The 13,557-nt window shown below is 54.1% G+C and overlaps 3 protein-coding genes across 16 annotated transcripts in view; 1 reads left to right on the forward strand and 2 right to left on the reverse strand.

Moving 5' to 3' along the window:
* Positions 1 to 528: 528 nt before the first annotated feature.
* On the reverse strand, positions 529 to 6,169 carry SLC39A5 (solute carrier family 39 member 5). 5 transcript variants are annotated; one of them, XM_037845581.1, is made up of 12 exons: positions 6,061 to 6,169; positions 5,296 to 5,345; positions 4,631 to 4,988; positions 3,959 to 4,118; positions 3,013 to 3,175; positions 2,684 to 2,853; positions 2,314 to 2,448; positions 1,873 to 1,969; positions 1,605 to 1,784; positions 1,358 to 1,438; positions 1,040 to 1,230; positions 529 to 790 (listed from the first exon to the last, which is right to left on the reverse strand). In XM_037845581.1, exons 3-12 carry the CDS (start codon positions 4,912 to 4,914, stop codon positions 647 to 649), a joined length of 1,605 nt encoding a protein of 534 aa, XP_037701509.1. In that variant the 5' UTR covers positions 4,915 to 4,988; positions 5,296 to 5,345; positions 6,061 to 6,169; the 3' UTR covers positions 529 to 646. The 5 variants fall into 5 exon arrangements, with proteins under 5 accessions (XP_037701509.1, XP_037701512.1, XP_037701511.1 ...); XM_037845584.1 differs by lacking the exon at positions 5,296 to 5,345 and having other exon boundaries at positions 3,013 to 3,049; XM_037845583.1 differs by lacking the exon at positions 5,296 to 5,345 and having other exon boundaries at positions 1,130 to 1,230.
* A 168-nt stretch (positions 6,170 to 6,337) lies between these two features.
* NABP2 (nucleic acid binding protein 2) lies at positions 6,338 to 11,697 on the reverse strand. Of its 10 annotated transcripts, none has more exons than XM_037845588.1 (9): positions 11,594 to 11,697; positions 11,303 to 11,465; positions 10,269 to 10,371; positions 9,572 to 9,673; positions 8,988 to 9,126; positions 8,799 to 8,870; positions 8,541 to 8,622; positions 8,383 to 8,446; positions 6,338 to 6,750 (listed from the first exon to the last, which is right to left on the reverse strand). In XM_037845588.1, coding segments are annotated over exons 3-9 (681 nt in total). In that variant the 5' UTR covers positions 10,270 to 10,371; positions 11,303 to 11,465; positions 11,594 to 11,697; the 3' UTR covers positions 6,338 to 6,529. The 10 variants fall into 10 exon arrangements, with proteins under 10 accessions (XP_037701516.1, XP_037701520.1, XP_037701521.1 ...); XM_037845592.1 differs by having other exon boundaries at positions 10,265 to 10,371; XM_037845593.1 differs by lacking the exon at positions 10,269 to 10,371 and adding an exon at positions 10,372 to 10,463.
* An 83-nt stretch (positions 11,698 to 11,780) lies between these two features.
* The window catches only part of RNF41 (ring finger protein 41), a 34,073-nt gene continuing 32,296 nt past the window's right edge, over positions 11,781 to 13,557 (forward strand). The window contains exon 1 of the mRNA XM_037848279.1: positions 11,781 to 11,800. The gene's annotated coding sequence lies outside the window, so the exon portion shown is untranslated. The remainder of the gene's footprint in view (positions 11,801 to 13,557) is intronic.

Here is a 13,557-nt window from a genome sequence, read left to right on the forward strand (position 1 = left end):
TGATGCTGCAGACACCACCATCCTGTGTGCAGGTGTGTGTTGGGGGGCACGGAAGGGCATGTTCCATGTCCTGTTGCACCCTCCACCCTGTGACCCATGTACTCGGTTGTAGGAAGTAAAGAGAACTGAGCACAATTTGCTGGATTCTAGTTGAATCTTTCTGTAAGCAATTTTCCCTTTCCTGCCCTTCTCCCTGCCCCGGATCCACCTGTGGTGCTAGTGTTAGGGTCAGGGGTGGTTAATGCTGGTGGGCAGCAATAAAGGGCAGATCTGCCCAGACGCCTGTATCCCCAGGGTGCTGAGGGCAGCAGGAAAAAGTGGGGACCTCGGTGCATTTGCCCCAGCCCTCTCCCCGCCTTCCCCTGGGCTAAAGCACAATGCTCTCCCTGCGGATTGTCGCGCCCTGCACCTGCCACCCTCCAGGCCCCTCCTCATGTCCCCCTTCCCCAACCTGCTTCGAGCCCCACTCCCAGCACACCCTGGTTTTCTATGCTGTTTTGGTGCAAGTACAACTGTCGTAGTCATGGCTTTGGGATGGGTTCTGTTTATTAAAATCCTATTGCTCCTACTGGCCCTGTGTCCCGCCTCCATTCCTGTGGCTGGGGGGAAGGAAGGGCAGCCCGGACCCCTTTCCACTTGGCTCCCATCAGCCATCAGAGACCAGTGGCAACAACTGCTCCTCCAGCAGGGCGATGGTGAGCATGAGGCTGCCCCCCAGCAGAAGCCCCAGCCCCTGCAGTACCACATGGAGCATAGGCAGGGGCTCAGGAGGACGAAGCAGGGCTGGTAGCTGAAAGAAAGGAAGAGTGTCAGGATCCTGGCTTTGTCTCTGACCCCTTAACACAGGAGGGAGGGTATCAGGAAGTATCAGCAGTCCTCACCCAAGCTCTCCCAGCCCCTGTTTCCCTTGCCCAACTCTCACCCTCCTCTCCAGGTAGCTGGTGGTGGAGGTGGAGGGACGGATCCTGACCCTTCCCCCTCCTCCATACCCCTCCCCCCAACTCCCCTTGGTTCCTCTGCTCGACCCCACACCTCTCACCATGTCCACAAGGGCCACGTAGAGGAAGACCCCAGCAGTGACCCCAAACACCCAGGGAGTGAGGGGGATGGGGCCCAAGCTGAGCCCCACCCCCAGGGCAGCACCCCCCAGTCCCAGGGCTCCAGACACCAGGCTCAGCATTAGCAGCCGCCGAAAGGGCATCCCTGCCTGCAGCAGCATTGCAAAGTCACCTGTTAGGATGGAAGGGAATAAGCGAGGGCTGGCCCCCACCCGTGTCACCCTCCAGCCTCCAAGTTCTGCCCCTCAGAAGTCCCTCCTTTCCAGAGCCCACCCCCACCCCACTTCTGCTGTTCCTACCCAGTTCGTGGGGCAGCTCGTGGCAGAAGACCGCTAGGGTGGTGCTGAGGCCACTGGAGAAGCCATCTGAGAAGGCAGCACCTGGGGTTGGCAGGATCAGAGGTTGTGAGTCCAGGAGGAAGCACTCCTCAGGGGCAGAGACCTGTGTTCCCTCTGGTCCCCTCCCTGGTAGCCTCCTAGCCCCAGAAAGTAACTGGGAGCCCTGGCTTCCCCTCGGGCCCCCTCCCTCTTTTCCTTCCCCTCACACCTATGGCCAGCCCATCAGTGAGGTTGTGCAGACCATCTCCCAGGAGGACCATCCATGTGATGTTGGTGCCATGTCCACCCTGGTGCCCGTGACTGTGGCCTTGGAGCCCAGAAGGGGCTGGGGCTGGGGCTGCTGAGAGCTGGCTGTCATGCTGCTCCCTCTGGCCCTGAGTCCCTGGCTCTGCAGGGAGAGGGACAAGGACAGTGTTGGTTGCTGCACATGAGGCCTGTGAGCTGGGAACACACTCTCCATTTTCTCATCTAGTCACCTGGAACGGCCTGTAGGGGCTGAAGAGCCATCCCACTGCCATCCTCCGGGTCCGGGTTTGGAGTTCCGAGATCCCTTCTTTTCCGCCTGCAGCATCTCTGAAATAGGAGGGCATTCCTCCTGGAGGAGGAGGCGGCAGAGCCAGGGGCTAAGGGGTGGCCAGGCCACCGGCTGGGAAAATGAACACCTGGTTCCATCTCTGGCCTCGCTACCCTCTTCCCAGGCTGGCACCTCCTGCTTCTTGTTGACTGGAATTTGAGTGAGGAGGCCGTTTGGCCAGAGGTCATGGGTCTATACAAAGGATCCTCTCCCCTCACCCCCTTAGCTCACTGGGCCCGAGAGCCAGAAGCAAACTCTATTCTTCCCTTCCTGGCTTGTTTGGCTAGTTCTCAGCTAAGACTGGAGAAAGAGAAGACAAGAAGGAGAAAGGGGTGTCACTCACTGGCCGTTGGTGCTGCCAAACCCCTAGGGTGTTCTCCAGCACAAAGAGCAAGAAGAGGCCTCCAAGCACCGACAGCCCCGGACCCAGGTCTTCCTCTGGTTGCCCGCCAGGCCCTGCATGCTGTCCTCCTTGTGCCTGACAGAGAGAGGGCAGGGAAGACCCCAGAATCCCCACACCCAGCAACATCTCCCACCCCTGGGAGATGGCAAGCCTTCTACCAGAAGGCAGCTGTGGGCTGAAGCCAGGGGTGGGGGAGTGGGATGCAGGAGCTGACAGGATGGAGGAGGGATGTCCTGTGTCTGGGCACACCTTGGATTTATGTTGGTGGACCACCATGGGGACAGGGTAACAAGGAAGGGGTTTCACATACATGCGGCAGCAGGTGTAGCAATGCATCCCCGCAAAGGGTGCCCACGGCCAGGGCACCCAGGAAACCCAGCAGGGGCTGCAATAGACGAGGTCCCAGGAGCCGCAGCAGCAGCAGGGAGAGGGGAGCAGGCAGGCTGAGCAGCAGGACCGCCAGGGCACTATGAACCAGGGCTGGGGACGATCAGGGGCTGAAGTTAAGCCAGGCTGGATGCAAGGGGCTCAGAGATGAACTGGGATAGAGGAGAGGCAGGGCCCCAAATGAACCTCCTTCCCTGGCATGGTGCCCACTCCCTACCAGGATTCGGGGTGCTCCGCACTTTACCCACTGACCAGAAAGTAGATCCCCAGGTGGTGCTGGGGCTGGGGCCTGGATGCAGACACGGCTGTCAATCTGATAAAGCAGAGCTGGGCACAGCAGAGCAAACTGACGTGGGGTCAGAGGAGCAGCGGGGCTCAGGCCAAAATTGACCAGCAGCTGGGAGCCGTTCAGACACTAGGGGAGTTGAGTTGTTCATACATTGGGGAATCACTGGGAACTGTGACTCAGAGCTTTAAAGTGTGTCCTTTCATAGCATGAATTCCCAGCTCTCTCCCAGGGTCCCCCTTGCGTACACTGGCAGGTCCATCAGGGACTGGGAACGGGGGGTATGGATAATCAGTATGTATTAATTATTGGTGAATACTCAATCCATATGAACATTGGGTGACAATGAACATTGCCATCATCTCCCTCACTCCCAAGCCCTGGTAGTTTGTTGATTTGGTGACGGAGCTGTTTGGACTCCTGGAGCCTTCTATTCCAGAATCTTAGGAGGCAAAAGAACCTGAAATGCCATCGAACCTCCCAGCAGCCCTATCACATGTGCATCCACCTTGGCTTGAATGCTGTGATGGGAAGCTCCTGGGCCTGCTTCATGGTTAGGCAGCTTTGGCTGCTCTCTGGTGTACTTGGAACAAGCTCACTGCCTTCCTAAATGCAGACAACCATCTGTTCCCCGCAGGTTTCCTCCAGGGAACCATCCCCAGATCCTACTCTGGGCTGCAGCTTTGGATTCTCTACTTTGCCCAGTGTGGCCCCTCAACTGGGTCTTGGAGCCCTGGGTATGGAACACCTGCTCTGAACCCAGTGGGAACATATCTCACTACTGGAATAACACACTCTAAGACCACACCGGGATTTTTTTTTTTAAGTAACTATTAAATTATTGACTCTAAACACATCAGGCCATCTAAATCCCATAGCTCCTTCCCCCTCTCTAGAGACCATCAGACTTACATCCTCATTCAGATGGTCAGCCAGTGAGTGGTCCAGCAGCAGAAGCCTGTGAAAGAGGCCCAGGCCCGAGGGGGCCTTTGGCTCCTCCAGCTCACCCCACCCCGAGGGATCCAGAGGCAGCCCTGCCCAGATATCCACACTCAGCTCAGGGTCCTGTAGCCTAGAATGGATAGGATATAGCAAGTCATACTCTCACTCATGTTCTCTCAGAACCCACCCAAGAGGCTCCAGATTTGTCAGGGGAGAAGGGAGGACCAGCCACTGACTGGGGGTTCCTGGAACTCAGAAACTATGGAGTGTCAGTCCTGGGAAGATGCAGGAGTTATCGATTTATAGGAGGGTCTAGGAAAGGGGGCTGTGGAGGTTAGAGAAAGCAGAGGGAGGACAACCAAAATGCTACACATTAGGACACAAGTCAGCCTGGTGACACTGAGCATTGGGACTAAGAGCTAGAACTTCAAAGGCCTAGGGATTTGGAGGAGGAAAGAATTAGAAGACAACAGAGGCAGGAGGAGCCTTGAAAGGAACTGAGGAATGGGGTTCTGAAGAATTTGTAATTTCAGGAATCTGATTTTACGAAGACAGAACCAGGCAATGGGAGACTAATCTAAGCACCAGGGAGAGGAGCTGGAGGATGTGGCATTTTAGCGGGGAGGGAGAGGTGGTTAGTACCTGTGTGTGGAGTTATCTCCGGTTGGGGGTGCAGCCCGGCCAGCTGGAGGCCCATGGTATCCCAGGCGAAGCCCCTGAACTCGGCCTAGCCCCAGGCTGTGGAGAAGCCGAGCTAGGCCCCCTGCAGTCAGCGTCCCATTCTCTCCATACAGGCCAAACAGCTGGGCCAGGTAATGGTTCTGCTCCTGCTCAGCAGGGCCCAGGCTGGGGGCTGAGCCCCCCACCCAGCCCAAGACCATCCCCACACACAGGCCAGTCAACAGATGACACGTTGGGGGCCCCATCACTGGGGGGAAATAGAGGTCAGAGGCTCAGGTTCTGGCTTCTATTCCCTCCGGAACATTCTGAAGACTGTGCCCTGGAAGAACAAGGAGGAGGGGGTCAGGCTACTGTTCCTATTTTCCAGCTCAGGGCCAATGGAGAACCCTCCCTTCAAGTACCTGCTTCCCCACCTTGAATCCAGGAGCAACCCCCGCTCCAGCCTCCCCGCTGCCTCACCATTGCCTCCTCTGGAGCAGCCTCTCGTTGGCCAGCTCTAGTGCCTCTTCCCTGACTCAGAGCACTCTCCATACCCGATCCAGAGTTCACTGTCCATCCTCTGTCCTTCACACTCCACCCCTCAACCTTGCCCCTCCTCTCTATCCCCAGAATCTCCAGGGCCTCACCCCCACTGGCAGCATGAGAGCCGTCACCTCAGGTTCCCCACCAGGGCTTGCTGTAGAGGGAAAGAGGTTCCTGAGTCGAGAAGCGGGAGCCTGGACTCAGCCTCCAGGTGCCCAGGTGGAATGGAGGCCACGTCAGATAGAGGGCTGAGGTGGACAGCAAGCACCCCCACCCAGCCCACCTGCCTTGGGGCGGGGTCAGGGGTGGGGCCAGTGTGGGAAGACTCACATCAGAGTTAATGGTTCACTGGTCTCTGGGGTAGGGGTCAAAGGTCAGTCTTAGCTGGGCCCCTGCCTAGGGAGGGGCCACCCTCTGCCCCTGGAAAAACCACATGGCTGAGGAGAACCTGGGCTTGGTCTTTTCCTCCAAATAATTCACCTCACCCATATCCCAGCTGGTACTATTTTAGCCTTTTCCTGCACATCCTCCCACCCCATCTATTTCACCTCTGGCACTGGGCTTCACCTCCAGTCCCCATCCCCACATTCCCTGGAAACGTTGGACCCAGGCATCCCTAAACTGAGGAATAGGATGAAGAGGCAGGTCAGTGACAACCCCAGATGCATAAGGAGGAAACTGTTGTTAGCAGTTCCTCACTCCAGGAAGAATAAGAGCCAGAGCTCTGGAAATCCATGTCCAGGAAGGGGGAAGTCCTTATAGGGAGAGGCAAGAAGTATCGGAGTTCCCCTTAGATGTCTGATTGGGTTAAGATCAGGGGAGCAAATGCTGATAGGGCAGTTAATGCAGGGGATCAAGTTTGGTGTTACCTGGCAGCAGGAGACAGGGAAGGACGCCCAGAGCCCAGAGGAAGGGGGACACAGCCTTCTTGATTCCAGCTGTAGGGGGGTGGTAGGCAGGCAGGCGGGCAAGGGTCACCTGCAGGGAGGGGGTAGGGGAGGGACATTACCTTAAAGGGGCAGGCCTGCTTTGCCTAGGCCTCCTTGCCTGTAACCTATCTCCCCTCCACCTGCCAGGGACACCCCACTTTCCCAAATGCTCGGCTACTATCCTCTTTCTTTTCCCACAAAAAGCAAAGGAGTCCAGTACAGAGTGGTAACATTTATTAAGAAGGGGACCCCCACATCATACACAGTAACTGTCATTCCTAATGGGGAAGGAGGAGGGTAGGCAGTGCCCTGAATCCTAGGGGACAGGCAGCTTCAGCTGGATTAAGGGGAGTACAGGCTTAGGGTGGATAAGGCCACTGCTTACCACCTCTCCAGTGAAGTTTAGTGGCTAAAATACTGCTTCCCCTTTCCCCCAAAGCCAGCAGCCCAGAAGAAGGCTGTCTTGCTCTCCAGCAGACACCGGGCTTGCACTGATGGCAGGAAGGAAGAAGAGTGTCTTGCTATCTCTTGCTGCTCCTCCGGGTTTCTTTGCCGTTACTGACAGGGTTGCTGGGTGCACCAGGAGGGCCAGCAGGCGTGTGGCTGGGCTGGCTGCGAGTGATGCGGGTGCTGGGGGGATGGGGGGGAGCGTGAGGGGGGTGGGGGCCACCACCAGGACCTGGCGGGGTGCTCAGTCCGTTCCCGTTCTGGCTCTCAGAGGCTAGTTGTAGGAGGAGAAGAACACAGGGTTTAATAGGTGAGGGGTCCATCACCCATGCCCAAAAGGACTGCACAGACTAACCCTGGACACCCCTTCACCAAGCACAACTGCACCTTAATACCAGCCGGACCAAGTAGAAAAGAAGGTGCGTTGTGAGTATGAATGGAGCCCCAGAGAAGACTCCAACAATCATTTTTCAAGTTGCCACATGAAACCTAGTATGATAGTTCTCTCTCTTTTTCATCTTTGTATCATTCAGAATCAGACCCAGAATTAGTTGTTTAGTTCTGGGCTCAAAGGCCTCTGACAAGATACTCCCTTACCAAAAGTGATTGTAAAAGTGAGGAAGTATGGGGAGGGAAAAGGTGAGGGAAGTTGTATACTTGAAAGTGGTTAAAATGGGAAATTCTGAGTTGTTTATATGTCACTATAGTAAAAAGCTAAAAAAAATATATAGGGAAGATCTTTGAAAAAAATGAATAAACATGTAGAAAATGAACAGGGGCAAACAGATTAAAAAAGATTAAATGTGGCTTACTAAAAATATGTTTGTAAATTACAGAGTAATGGAGATCTGAAAATATGTAATAGTTATATTTTCTGCTGGAAACATAAATGTTAATTTTTGTGGTGGAATTAAATGTATTTATCTTACAGTGTTCCCCAAAAAAACACCACAACCCCTAGTGGCTTTAACACCCAAACAATTCTGAAAACCGCGGTAACTGGGATGTAGACACAACTGCGGAAGGGTAGAGGCGCAGCCTGCAGCCTAAGGTCACGGGGAGAAACTGGGATGAGGTAAAATGGAGAAATCTAAGACGAGACAGCCAACCCTCCACGGAGTAGGATCAGTTGGGAAATGTGCTAGAGTCAAAAGCCAGGAAAAGAGCAGCAAAAACCAGGTCCCTACGGAGAAGCCAGGGGACACCAGATGCATTGGTGGAGATGACATCATTGAGTTGTTCTAATCAAAAGCTGATGGTTTGCAGTAAGGTCCCAATTCCCCAAGAGACCAACAAGTCAGGGCTTAAAGTACATGAGATGGAAGAATCATAACCCCGATGGCCAAGGCCTAGAAGCAGGGCCCTTGATCTCAAGAAGAGTGGCGACCTGTAAAGGGAACTATTGTGTGTTTTAAAGCTGGGCAGTGTGGACTCCATGTTGAGTTGTGTAACACAGTATATCAGAACTACGTATTGTAATGGGCAAGGTAGGAAAAAGGCAAGATTCTGCCAGAGAAGCAGCAGTGAAAAACAAGCTAGAATTGGGGAGTACAATCTTAGCGGAGAAATTGTTCTGCTTTTTGCCTTTGAGTGGTAGTAGCAAAAGAGTACCTGAGCTCTATCAGTGGTAGAAATAGGTCCCAAAATCTTTCACCACAAGGACTTGCAAAAGTGAGGGTTTGGGGAGAAGAATTAAGAAGAAGAGGATATACTGAGAGAAGAGGGATTTGGAAGACGGAGGAGGCAAATGCATCTATCCAGGCTGAGGAGAGGGAGGAGGTAGGAGGACCAGTGGAGCAAAGGGAATAGGTTTACCTGGAGAAGTGGCAGGGGGTCCGGTGGTAGGCTGGGGAGCCGCAGGGCTGCTGTCGATCTGCACCTGAAGGCATAAAACCACACACAGACCCTGCTCCCTACCATGCTTCTGGGACTGACCTGCCCTCTTTCCCCACCATCATGGCCATGGGACTCACCACCTTGTTGGGTGCCTGTTGGGCACTGTACTCTGGGTTTGGCTCACTGAAGTTAGGAACCTCAGAATAAACCATACAGAACCTGCAAGGTGAAAAAGTGGCCAAAGCCTTGGATTCATCCAAGTGGTGCCAGGCTGGAGACCTCAGGAAGGCACAGATACAGGGCATGAACTGCACACTTACACTGCCTCCCACAAACCTTAACTTACCCCCCTTCCCTTGATGCTTCTTCACCCCAATCCCCAAGACAGCACTTACTCTCCAATCTTCTGCAGATCTCCCCCACGGCCAGTGTATAGTGTCAGACAACCTTTGAACACTGAAGCATACCTGCAGGAGCAAAAAAAAAGCAGGATTGAGTGAGTACTGGACAAGTTACAGGGACTGTTAATACCACACTTCTTCACTGCTGCTGCTCTTCATAGCCCAGAGTCAGGGCTGGCTTACCCTTTGGTGAGTCGGATAATGTCCCCAGGTTGGATCAAGTTGCCCACATCGTCCCAGACAGAGATATTGATGCTGCCTGTTTTGTCTGCCACTTTGCAGGTCCGAACCTCGTGCCCGTCCTTTGTCTTTGTCACTCTGCCTGGAGGGAATAGATTAATGGGGGTGAAGGGATGGCCAATAAATGGGGGTGATGGCGATCAGAGGGAGGAGATCTGAATATTGGTGGGGTGAGGGAAAGGGTGTACAAAAAGGGCAAAACCCAAATCCCCGGGGCAGGGGATGAGGCCCTGGGTAAGGAGGCAGTGGAGGAGCCAGCACCATGGAGAGGGCTCTGAGTGGAAGAAGGCTCGCGTGGCTCTGGAGGAAGGGATCTGGCATGAGTTCTCTCTACCCTATACCCAGCTGCGACTCCGAAAGAGATCTGGCGTGAACGGTGACTTCGGGGCGGGCCTGCCATCCAAAGTGCAAGCTAAGGATGGAAACTGTGTTCTCCTCTCCCTGCCACCCTACCCCCCACAGCCCCCCGCCCGCCCTGCCCCGCACACGAATCCGCGCCGGGGGCCCACCGCCCCCAGTATAGCCACCTGTCTCCAACACAATGAAGATGAGATTCAGATTCTTGAGTCCCGGCTTGATATCTTTCACGAAGGTCTCCGTCGTCATGCTGCCCGAGCCTCGGCACCCCACTGGAGGGGGGAAAGGGAGATGGAGGCTCAACGCCTGGCGAATTCGTCCCCATGCTCCACTTCCTAAGGCCTACCTACCACACTCGGTTGGGGTCAGGCAGCCTCCAACCCAAAGGTTAGAAACGAACTTCCCCGGGAGCCTCCAACTTCAAGATCAGAACCTGGGGGGCTCTGGATAGGCTGCTTCAGGGCTGGAAGGCCCCCTCCCGGGATGCTCTTTCAGTCTGTAGCCCCGAAGTGGGAGGAGTTGAAGGAGACTGGGGTAGGGAACCCGGTGCAGAGCCAAGCACTGGAATTTTACTCGCCAGACATCCCGGAACCCTCATTCAGACAGCCCGGGGACTCGGTCCATCCCCTCCCCCAACCACGACCCATTACCCACCCAGCCAGTCGGCCGGACCGTGCACGCCGCTGAGGCACCCGCAGGGGGAGCCACAGGCCCCGCTGCTGCCGGATGCAGCCCGATGGAACCCGGGAGTGTGGACATTCCCGGAAGTTTCCCCTGGCCTCCTCCGACCAATCAGCACTGCCTGGTCGCGCCCCGCGTCCCGCCGTCCACCCAGACCCAGCCAATCGGGATCGGGAACTCACGCACTTCGAAGGGACGGATTCCAAGTATTAAAGGGACCTCCTAGATGGTTGGCTACGCAAGGGGGTAAAATTGACCACCGGGATGCTTCAAGCCCCAACTTCCTTACCTGGTTGAGAGAATTCACTTAAAGCCACGGCTCCAAGACCGTGTTTTTCTCCAAGCGTGACAAAGAAGGAAAAGGACTAGGAGCCTTGGAGTCTAGGAGACAAAAATTGAATCCCAGCTCTGCGCTTCACTTCTTTTCACAACAAAATTTCAGGATGCAATTCTGTTATCCCCATTACAGATGAGAAAACGGAGGATATATTTTAAAAAGTGCCCAGCATACAGTAGGCGCTTATAAACGCCAGTTTCCCTTCTTTTCTCCTTTTGCTTCTAACCCTCATCTTTATTCCTGATTTGGGGTCTTCATCTTTAATGTATTGCCCAGCTCGGTCAGGGGCCCTGGAAAAACGGGCATTCATACCAGAGACAACAGGCAGACTTCATACCCCTTGTGAGAAATGGAACCCGGGGCAGAAAGAGCAATATTTGCATTCGTCCGTCTCATAGGTTTCAATGCATCTGTTCATTCTGCCCTTAACTCTCACTAGATCTGACTCCTACGTGAGGACGGAGAGTCCCAAAACTTTAAATCCCTTTGGTACCTGTCAGATTATTTTAGACTATCCGGTCAACGAAAAGTAGCTAGCTCTGTGGTGTTGTATACAACCCAGTAACGTACATACTAACATGTTTTGCAATTTGCTTATTGAATATCCATAAACAAATACTATGTAACTGTAATGCCCTGGCTTGCCTGATTAATCCCTTACCTTCTCACAGAGCACTTGAGACTTTCCTGCTAAGCCCAGTAAGGACTGATTCTCTCCCACCCACAACCCCAAACACCGTGTTGTATCCTAAAGAAATCAGTCCCCAGGAAAAGGGACGTTTTCTCTTCCGCACCCCTGGCCCCCTTTGGTGTTTTCCAGGAAACACTTGAGTGGATACGGCAGAAGCGCGCCTGAGAGAGAGACGGGCAACCCATTGGGCACCTCAGGTCACAGCTCTGTCATCAGACACTCCCCCGACTCCCCAGTCCGCCGCCGCCGGGTAGAGACTCTGTAGTATCAACTCCCAAGACTATGAGTCATGGGGGCGGGAGGCTCCTGGATGCTGACCACGGTTCTGGAAACGGGGGAGGGCTGGGCGGTCACACTGCAAACCAAATTCTCTGTCACCATCTCCCACCACCCGCATCAGCCCCAGCACGTGCGCTCCCCCCCCCGCCGCAGCCAAACCTCTCCCTCTAGGGGCGACCGTCCCTCCTCCCCCACATTCAGCACCTGGGAAGAACATAGAGTTCTCTACCACAAGGACTTCCGGCCTAGAGCGGAGGCCTGGCTAGCCCTCGTCCCTCCTCGATGGCCAGTAATGGCTTCTAGTTTAGGTCTGAGTTAAACAAAGAGGCGGAGTTTGGTGACGAGTTTCCGCCGGGTTGCGTAGCAGCGGTGGGCGGGGGGCAGAGGATCCGTCTTGGACGGCGACAAGTGGTCAGAGCTTCTTCCCCCCTCCTTCCCCTTCCCCTCCCTCCCGGGAAAGGCTGGGACCTGGCAGTGGGGCTACCCCGTGGCCGCTGCGGCCTCAGCTCCAACCGGCAGGGGTACAGAGACTCCAGACCACGTCCAGGGCGTGTGGTATTGCGCCTGCGCGGGCTCCCACTAAAGGGTGTGGGAGGGGAGGGGCGATGTTCTGGGGGTTTGGAGCGAAAGGTTTGAGACTTGGGGGTGGGGTGGTGGAAGTGCAGGAGAAGGAAATGGGAAGGTAAGGTAAAAATACAAGAAAGGGGGAACACTGGAGACGAATCAGGGGATGATAAGGGGCACTGGAGGGTGAGTTGTGGGGAAGGTCCCGTTGGAGTAGGGGAGCCTTCAGTGCAGTAGGGGGCCTGGACTGGCTTGAGGATAGCGAAGAAGAGGGTCTGGGAGAACAGCGTGGTATTAAAATGGGCAGTGATTGACGGGCCTGGAACCCTGAACCCCCCGCCCTCGAAACGCCATAGCTTGGCTCCTCTCCCATGCCTTGTCTTTGGCAGCCCTCAGCCTTGTCCTCCTCCTCATTCCTTCCCGTCTCCTCTCCCCCTCCTACCCTTCATGAAGGAATCTCACATTCCTTAACATCCCTGCCCTCGGTTTGCAGCCCGGCCCTCTTCACAGGCTTCAAACAACCGGAAAGCTTTCCCCCAACCGGGAAGCCGGGGAAGTTGCCGAGTGGGGAGGAGCGGGGCAGAGAAGGAGCATAAAACTAAGAGGAGTTGGGGCGTTTTGCCTGAGGAATTGGTAGACACTTTCCCCCATTCAGAAACGGACTTCAGTCCACCTCATAGCAAATGTGGTTGTTAATGAGGCCACTGAGCCACTGCTTTTGGGGACTGGGCTGTTAAGTGATAGTCTTATCCCTTCCTGGTTAATGGTTTTAGAACCTGACAATAGGGCAAGGGGAACTGATAGTGTTGCCCTGCTGATAATTCTTCCCCAAATAGGAATGGAGGTGGACTAGTGCTAAGGAATCTGAGTGATGTAGAAATGTTACTACCCTGTGTGTCCAGCTGACCTTGTGTCTGGGCCTGGTTCCCAGTACTTGAAAAAGAAGGAACAAACTGCTTTCAAGCATTTCCTCTCTGGCTCTCAATTCTCTAAATTTATTTTGCATTCTCTGGTACAAATAATACCTTACTTGGGGATAGCAGTATTCAGGATGCTTTCACATTTATTATCTCATTTCATTTTCCAGGATAGATAAAGCAGGTTTCATTTTTTCCCTGACAATTGAAGAAAGTGAATTACAGAAGGGATAAAGGCATGCAGTTGGTTGGTGGAAGAGCTAGGAACAGAACCAAGTCTCCTGGCTTTCGGTGGAGGGATTTTTCTCAGTTGAAAACTCCTGTTTGTTCTGGCTAAGAGGGCATCAAAAGGATAATAGAAAGTGTGGTTGGTGTTTCCAACATGGCAACTATTTGCTTTTGAGTCTGCAGCTTGTCACTAGACGGAGACTGAGTATAATCAACAGTGCTGGTCTGGAAAACATTTCCTGAGGTACCAGTACATGTGCCAGTGTGTTAGGAAATAGTGTTGTCAAAATGAAAGAAGCATACCATCCTCTGTATTATAGGTAGGGGAGGAAGGAATAGCAGTGGAGAAAGATATCAACCCCCCTCCCAACCACAGGGAAGAGAAATTGTGTAGGGCATTGCCTCCTTTATCTCTCTGATTAGTTTAGAAATAACACACCAAACGTGGTGTTAATGAGC

This window comes from Choloepus didactylus, chromosome 8 (genome assembly GCF_015220235.1).
Source record: "Choloepus didactylus isolate mChoDid1 chromosome 8, mChoDid1.pri, whole genome shotgun sequence".
Taxonomy (NCBI): domain Eukaryota; kingdom Metazoa; phylum Chordata; class Mammalia; order Pilosa; family Megalonychidae; genus Choloepus; species Choloepus didactylus.

Bases quoted from the DNA above. Each gene is read 5' to 3' on its own strand.
- SLC39A5 (XM_037845580.1), bottom strand. From the start codon at position 4,914: ATGGGGCCCCCAACGTGTCATCTGTTGACTGGCCTGTGTGTGGGGATG. The intron at 4,119-4,630 runs GTACTAACCACC...TATCCATTCTAG, and splicing joins GGAGATAACTCCACACACAG to GCTACAGGACCCTGAGCTGA. The intron at 2,854-3,012 runs GTCAGTGGGTAA...GATCGTCCCCAG, and splicing joins ACCTGGGGATCTACTTTCTG to CCCTGGTTCATAGTGCCCTG.
- NABP2 (XM_037845585.1), bottom strand. From the start codon at position 9,726: ATGGGGACGAATTCGCCAGGCGTTGAGCCTCCATCTCCCTTTCCCCCC. The intron at 8,871-8,987 runs GTAAGCCAGCCC...TTGCTCCTGCAG, and splicing joins ATTATCCGACTCACCAAAGG to GTATGCTTCAGTGTTCAAAG. The intron at 8,447-8,540 runs GTGAGTCCCATG...TTATGCCTTCAG, and splicing joins AACAGGCACCCAACAAGGTG to GTGCAGATCGACAGCAGCCC.